Source organism: Fulmarus glacialis, unplaced genomic scaffold (assembly GCF_000690835.1).
Source record: "Fulmarus glacialis isolate BGI_N327 unplaced genomic scaffold, ASM69083v1 scaffold22066, whole genome shotgun sequence".
Classification (NCBI taxonomy): Eukaryota; Metazoa; Chordata; class Aves; order Procellariiformes; family Procellariidae; genus Fulmarus; species Fulmarus glacialis.
Window position 1 is genome coordinate 5,942 of NW_009220286.1, and position 7,842 is coordinate 13,783.

The window sequence follows — 7,842 nt, forward strand, 5'->3', positions numbered from 1 at the left end:
TCCCCCCCCCCCCCCCCCCCTTTAAATTAAGAAGCAGAATTCATCTATGTCATGAGGGAGGCGGGAGGGAAGAGCAAGCTTTGCCCCCTGCCCCCCCAAGTACTGTATGAAAATCTTGAGCTGAAATTGCTGCATAGTGGACTACTCTGAAAGCTAGGTTTTCCTCATGTCTCAGATAAGCTTAACTGGAGTAAATGGGCATGGAAACAGCTGATCTGTTCTGTAGACTACATAGATTCCAGTTAAGTATGTCTAGGCTTAATTTTGAAACAAAGTCAGGTCGTAGGAATAAACTTTTTCAGTTGGTCAGATTTTCATCTGTTTTTACATCTTAAGGAGATTCTGCAGCAACTAAATCCTGACCATGGGGTCTAATAAGATTGTTTTTCAACACGATCTGTGTTGTTTTTTTATCTGGCTGTGTAGTAATTCTTCTGTATGATTTGTTTTGTATTACTATATATAACATGCATATGTTATATATTGTGTCTTATATACGCATGTAGTATATATATAAAATATATATAATATGCGTATACAACTGGGTTTCTAGTATGTTTCCTTGGGAAGTTCTTCAGACTAGTATCACTTCACACACTGCTCTCATAGCTAGTTGCAAATTAAGTAGTCTGAGGATTCCTTAGGTGGGAGTGCTGAGTCTAGAGTTTAAACTGTTGTCCTAACCCTGAGTGGCTGAGCAAAGTTTACCTTCTTGATCTCCTCTTCCCAAATATTTTGGAAATTGGACCTGCCACTTCTAGTCACTAGAATTTCATGGCACTGTGTTAAGTGGTGCAAATGACTGTAATTGGCAGGTTTGGCTTCCTGGGTTTTTGTTTTGTTTTATTTTTTGTAAGATAGAGCTGCATTTTTGTAAATGGTATCTCCTTAAAGTCAAGATTTAATCTTGCGAATGGGAAGATCGAGCTACTAAAATATGATGGCTTCCAGTGAATCCTAAATAAGGTTTTCTTAGAGAATTTGTGTGTCCAAACTTGTCTTGGAATCTCTGAACAAAGCTCAGATTGTAGTTTTCTCTTATCTCAGCCTGCCATGCTGCCTGTAAAACTTGTACTGGTTCAAGTAACAAGGACTGCCAAGACTGTAAAGAAGGCTGGATTAAAAATGAAGAAGCAGCTTGTGTGGGTGAGTCATGCTTGGTAGACTTTGGTTTTGTAGCAACGTTGGCTAGTGAGAATAGATGACATCACATCGAGTTTTATTGTATTTTATGGAAGTGTTCTGTCAGTTTAGATTTCTGTAGTTTGTAGTCTCTCTCTTCCTAACTTGTTTCATGTTGCAGGAAAGCAGTATTTCCTCCCCACTGATCACCTGGTGATTATAGTTGTCTTTATCAAACTGTTCACTGTGTATCTTTTTAGTTTAGTGAAATACAGAGTGCAGCAAGTGGGGCCTTCCTTTTAAGACAGGGTTTTTGTGTTTATTTGAAAGCTAAACAGCGCCCTGCTCTTGTTTTAAACTATTTTGTCAACTACTGGAAGATTCCTGTCAGCTTATCTACATATTATGTAGTAATTGCACAATTGTCTTCACATTACTGTATGTTTATAAATGCTCAACCCTAACAGAGTTCGAACATTTCACTAAAAGCCAGGCATACTAACTTTTCCTATTGTTGGGGAGAAATACCGGGAGACATCAAGCTCAGTGCTTCCATTAATCTCTTGCCTATTTCTTAGCATCTCTCTTGGTTTATGAGGAGATACGTATGAAACACTTAAGGAAAAACCCAAATACTAAAAATACTCCCAGTGTAGGAATGCACTAGGGGGAGAGTAACATGCTGTTTAACTGGTTGAATTTGACCAGTTAAAGACCCTTAACATAATGTCTGGAAACAGTATCTTCGAAATTATGTGAACACTGCTGCTTTTTAAAAGTGCTAATGAGAACTAGGATTTGAATTACAGCTCCTGCAATACCTGCTTAGGCAACTGTTGAACGCTCCAAGAGTGTTTTTAAGATGCTCCAGTATTGTCTTCTGTACAGCTGTTTTTTTCCAAATAATCATTACAACTGATTAAGAATAAATTAATTGAGTAATCAGTAGGAATGATGTCTGTAGCAACAGGGTGAGATAGACAGCAGGGGGACTGAAATAGCCTTTCTCTGTCTGAATTTTTTAGTTGTGAGTACTGTTGTGCCCTTTCCTTGAAATCACAAGACTAGCATGTTTTAACTTCCCAGGTACAACGGGTTTTCAGCTTGACTGATCCTAACCATAACTTGACTTTCTCCAATTTACTTTGAATAGAAAACTAAGTGGTGTATGTGTGTGCATTTGTGTCTTTTTTTTTTTTAATACCTTAAAAAGTTCCATATCTTGGTAATACAGGAGTAGAGAAATGAACAGTATTCCAGAAGAGTAGTCTGTCTGCTTATTTGTTGTGCTATTTGCATGAAAAGCATAAATGCATGCAAAACACTGGCTTGAAAATGACAAGAATGGCAGGTATTCTGGAAGTTTTATTTAATTTGAGCTCTTGAATGTCTAAGTCTGTTATTGTCATCACAAAACATCTTCTGAGGATCAGTTTTGATTTGTTAATGTAAGTTTAAGCTGAACGAAACAGTATATGTTACCATGTTACTTTTATGTCTAGCACGTTGCATGTCTGATCCTGAACTCATTGTAACAATTACTCTCAATGCAGTCAGTTTATACTTTTGTGGGCCAGTTCTTACAAGACCTCAAAGCATAGCAGTCAAGTATTAATCTGGCTATTTAATCATGACTACTAGTTTAGGTAACTTGTCACTTTTTATCTTTCAGATTTAGATGAGTGTGCTGCTTCTCCTTGCAAAGATCACCAGTATTGTTTGAACGCAGATGGATCTTTCTCATGCAAAGGTTTCTTTTTAATCTGCTGTTGTACTTTATTGTCTGGAATCCTACTCTAATGCTAGAGGTAATGCTAGAAAGGGCGTGATACCAGGTATTTAGTACAGTGTGGTCCGGTCCTGACTGGGCATGGGGAGGATGAGGCTTTAGACCTATCGTATGAGGAAAGCAAGAGGTTTCTGGTTATTTCTACTCTGCTCTTGTGAGACCCCACCTGGAGTACTGTGTTCAGCTTTGGGGCCGCCAGCATAAGAAGGACATGGACCTGTTGGATTGGGTCCAGAGGAGGGCCACAAAAATGATCAGGGGGATGGAACACTCCTCCTGTGAGGACAGGCTGAGAGAGCTGGGGTTGTTTAGCCTAGAGAAGAGAAGGTGTGGGGGAGACCTTATAGCAGCCTTCCAGTACTTAAAGGGGGCCTACAGGAGAGATGGGGAGGGACTCTTTATCAGGGAGTATAGTGATAGGATGAGGGGTAATTGTTTTAAACTGAAAGAGGGTAGACTTAGATTAAATATTAGGAAGAAATTCTTCACTGTGAGGGTGGTAAGACACTGAAACAGGTAGCCCAGAGAAGTTGTGCATGCCCCATCCCTGGAAGTGTTCAAGGCCAGGTTGGGTGGAGCTTTGAGCAACCTGGTGTAGTAAAGGTGTCCCTGCCCATGGCAGGGGGGTTGGAACTAGATAATCTTTAAGGTCCCTTCCAACCCAAACCATTCTATGATTCTATGATTTCTTGTGTGGGTAAGCTGACTGACTTTAAGGGTGGTACTTTAAACCTCAGATATATTAATTTTTATTTTAAAAATATTTTCTTCAGCATGTGATGCCAGCTGCATAGGTTGCACAGGGGAAGGTTCTGACAAGTGTAAGACCTGTGCATCTGGATACATGAAGGAAGATGAAAAGTGTACAGGTTGGTGGATTTAGCAGTACATGATAGAACACCAGTTAGCTCACCCTTGGTTAGCCACACTGAGGAGCTGTTAAGTATGTTTGTGTTTGTTTGCTTCAGTTTTCAAGCCTATCAGAATGAACCCAGTCGTTCTGGTATTAGCAGCAAAGACTTTCTTTATAACTTCCTTTGTATTATTGAGCTAATATGCATGACAAGGCTTAAAGGTGAAATACTCCTACAAAAGGAACAAAGTATTTTATAGCGGGTTCAGGAAACAAATATATGAGTCTCTTGTCAGTTATCTACCACTTCATTAGAAGTATGCATCTGTATTCGTTTTGTAACAGAAAGGCAGGAACGCAATGTGGATTCTGTTGTCTTTCTGTTAATCCAATTAATGTCCAACTTCAAATGATATTAATTCATAGTGAATTGTAACGTGAAATGGTAGTAGAAGGAGTGAAATTAGAGTTTCTCTGTGGGGAAGAGCAGAAGGTATGCACGATATTAAGTAGCTGTTAACTATAATGATGTAGTATTTACAGGCTCACTTCCCTTTAGTTGTATTTTGATGGCATCAGTAGAAAACGACTATGGGAAATCTTCAGTAGATTAAGACGAGTGCTGTTGGTTAATTCATTTCCCCACATTGGGGCTTGCAAGGCATAAAAAAACCAGAACTATATGAATAAATTTGAAACACAGTCTAAATCATGAAGAACCGTAACAGGTTATTTTAACAGAAGTTAAATCTGTTGCAGCAGCATTCTGTTGCTCAGTGTTTTTTATATTTGAATAGAATTTTGTTTCTATGACTAAACACAAGTAAGTTTTATAACAAAATAACAGCAATGGACTCTTTCTTTCCCTGTCCTCTCTCTAGATATAGATGAATGTAAACTTCCTGAAAAGGTCTGCGTAAAAGAGAATCAAGACTGTGTTAATACGTCAGGTAGTTACAAGTGTGTATGTTCAGAAGGCTTTGAGGATAAGGATGGAACATGTGTTCAAACTGTAAAAACAGGCAAGTGGCTTTTCAATGACAGATTTTTTAAAAATATGCTATATTGACAACTTGGAGGTGTATTTCTGTCTAAGGGTCTAGTCGCTTGTAAACTCTTCTGTATAACTCCTTACCTTCCTACAGCTGTGGTCTGTGTCAAGTAGTTTGTGGTGTAGGCCGTATTCTGGCATGCATTTTTTCTTCCTTAAAGACAGTGGATTTTTTTTAAACATGCTGTTCTTGTGTTGATTTTTTTTTGCTTAACTCAAGGTTGTGTTTGTAAGTCACTTAAGTGTCTGGCTTCATTACATAAAGTGAACTAGCAAATTACTGCTATCGTAAAAAGGAGGTCTTCCTCCTCCCCACTTTTTTTCCATTACCATTAATTATAATGACTTAAGGGTTTATCTGATCACATGCAAGCTGCTTCAACTCACTGAAATCTCAGAAAATCAAGCAGAATTCTTTTTGCTGGATGAGCGAGCTGAATTTGTTTATTTTGTCATCACAAAAGTGCCAGAGCTGGTGTGAAGGTGAATACAGAGAAGACATCCATCTTTCAGTAGTAGGGAACTGTTTACTTTGACTTAAACTGTACCTTCAGTCAGGAAATTCAAGTGTAATTTGCTCTAGGATGTATGACACATTATGGACAGAATTACGTTCACTAGTGTTTCATTACTCTGTCTATGCTTTTTTTACAATTCCAAAGTGAAAGATAGGATGATTTTGCAATAAGGGTTGTAGGAGAACAGATGAGAGACACTCAATTTCATACCTTTATTTTCTTTCTACTTCTTAGCTTGTTTGGTGTTTTTTTTTGTTCCCCCCTGCCCCTCCCCGACTGCTTTTTCATCTTGTACTAATAAGTTGTAAAGATCTATGTAGTATTGCTACTCAAGGCCATTCATTTCAGACCTTATACACCCAGTACTCACAGTTATTAGCCCTTTAAAATCAGTTATGCGCTTTTCCTGTGCAGATGCTCAGGATATCAGTTACTATGTTTTTTAATGTGGCCTGACATTTTATGAGAATAAAAGCAAAGTGAAAAGTTGACAAATTGGCTTAGCTTTTTTCTTAGATTAATGCTTCTGCCAATATAATAAAATTGCTCTGCTTTTTTAAAGGCTGCTTTAACATCTGAACTGAGCAGTTTGCACTATAGAAAATAATTCTGAGTAATACTTGCTTTTTGTTTTCAAATACCAGAATTTCTTCTGACAGGTCATGTGGAAAGGAGAAAGTTCACTGTGAATAGCTGAAAACAAAAGCTTAGAATAGAAATAGCTGTGCTGCTTTTTTCTTCCACTACAATATCATACCAGTTTATTTGAATGTTTTGTTTGCGTCTAGTAAAAAAAAAAGAAAAATTACAAGCGTGGACTAGGAGGATGGTGCAAGTAGCTCTGCTATATGGCTTTATTGCTTCTCTGGTCTTGATAAATATGTTGATTTGGGTTTCTCTTTTAAAAAAATTCCTAATACCAAAAATTATATGGTGTAATTAATAATACATTTGTATTCTAATTATGATACTTAATTTCACAGGAGAGGAAGTAGAGAGTGAAACAACTGAGCCTTCACGTACTGGACATGATGACTTATGATCTGCATTTAGAACCAAAAGACATTCCTATCTAAAGTTTTAAATTATTGGACTAAGCCTCTGCTAGCTGACATACTGTGGAAATGGTATTAAATGTGCAGGTTGCCATTAAGATTTTTTTTTTTAATGGTGATAAACTGCTCTTTAAGCTGCATTTCTTTATTCTTAAATGCCACTTTTTATAGAATTCTTCAAGAACAACACTCTAGATGGGTTAGTATAAAATTTGAATTAACATAACATTGTGCCCAGCAATTGTAAACAATTTGCAGGTTTCTCATTCTAGTGCCTGCTGAAAACTATCATTTGGAAGGACTTAGTTGCACTTCATAATTTAAGAAAAATTTAGACTGAAGTTTGGTGTTTCTTGACATGAGAAATATTTCTGTAACTGAAATACAGCTTTTAGAAATTGTCAAAGGGAATCTCTTTGGGGGGGAAGCACTGTTCCCTTAAACAAAATAGAATGCCTAATACTGCATTCAATAAAAGTTTATTTTGTTGGAATGTGCCTTAAAAATTTTTAAGATGTTAATACCTTGCTGTGTTGTCGTGTCTATTTTTCATTTAGGCGGGGCAGGGGGGCGGGGGGGAAGAAAAGCCCAACAGAAAACACACACACACTTACCTGTAAAGGAAGAATTATGTCAAACTTAAACAACTTTCCAAAGGTAGGTAGACAAGTCTTTCTTCCAGATACTTGCATTAAGTATGTAAACTAGTTTATACAGTGATGAAAAGTAAGTTTGGCTAACACTTGCACTCTGTGGTTCACAGTTGTTATATGAGTACTCTCTAGAATTGATGAATACATGACTTTCACTACAGTCTACTGCTGCATGTAATAGCTTCCTGTCTTTTTCAGAGCAAGCACACTCCAATCAATTTATCTTGTTGTCTCTTGTGCCATTTCAGAGGGAAAGTTAATAAGCATAGCATAGACGCAATTTCCTACGTGTTGTCCCTAAGCTAAAGGCAAGTATAAGAGCTAAAATTGGTATATTCTGCAGGACCATCACAACTGTAAATAAGCTAAGGACCATCCAGGTACAGTATTTAAAGCTCTGATGGAAGCGAGTAAAGTGTGGAATACATTGCGGTGGTGGATACAGGAACCATAAAGAGGGATTACAGAGCGCAGCTAAAAAGAGCATAGTTTAGGCTTGGCTATGAAGAAGTTATAAACACTACCCTGAGGTAAGCGGAAATAAAAAGGGTATGAATAGGATTGACCTGTTGAGCAGTGAAGGCCAAACAACTTCTGTATACTTCTGAAGACTTCTTTGTTCAGATTAAGTCACAGTTCAGTTTGTAAACAGCGCATGTAGGATTTGTATGTGCAATAGATATTTAGGTGAATATTGTACAAAAAAGGATTCTGTTGGATTCTTATGTTAAGAGCTGTCTAAGCTGATCTTGTGTGCTGTAGTTTAAATACCCAGTGGTATTAAAGTATCTGTAACAGTTT

The 7,842-nt window shown here is 37.5% G+C and overlaps 1 protein-coding gene across 1 annotated transcript in view; it reads left to right on the forward strand.

The window, feature by feature from the left end:
- CRELD2 (cysteine-rich with EGF-like domains 2) overlaps positions 1-6,878 on the forward strand; it is a gene marked incomplete at its 5' end in the record, with an annotated part of 11,987 nt that extends 5,109 nt beyond the window's left edge. Inside the window, 5 exons of the mRNA XM_009580720.1 lie at positions 1,048-1,146; positions 2,795-2,872; positions 3,685-3,780; positions 4,646-4,786; positions 6,317-6,878. Of these exons, the coding sequence (XP_009579015.1) occupies positions 1,048-1,146; positions 2,795-2,872; positions 3,685-3,780; positions 4,646-4,786; positions 6,317-6,375 (473 nt within the window). The remainder of the gene's footprint in view (positions 1-1,047; positions 1,147-2,794; positions 2,873-3,684; positions 3,781-4,645; positions 4,787-6,316) is intronic.
- Between the last annotated feature and the right edge of the window lie 964 nt (positions 6,879-7,842).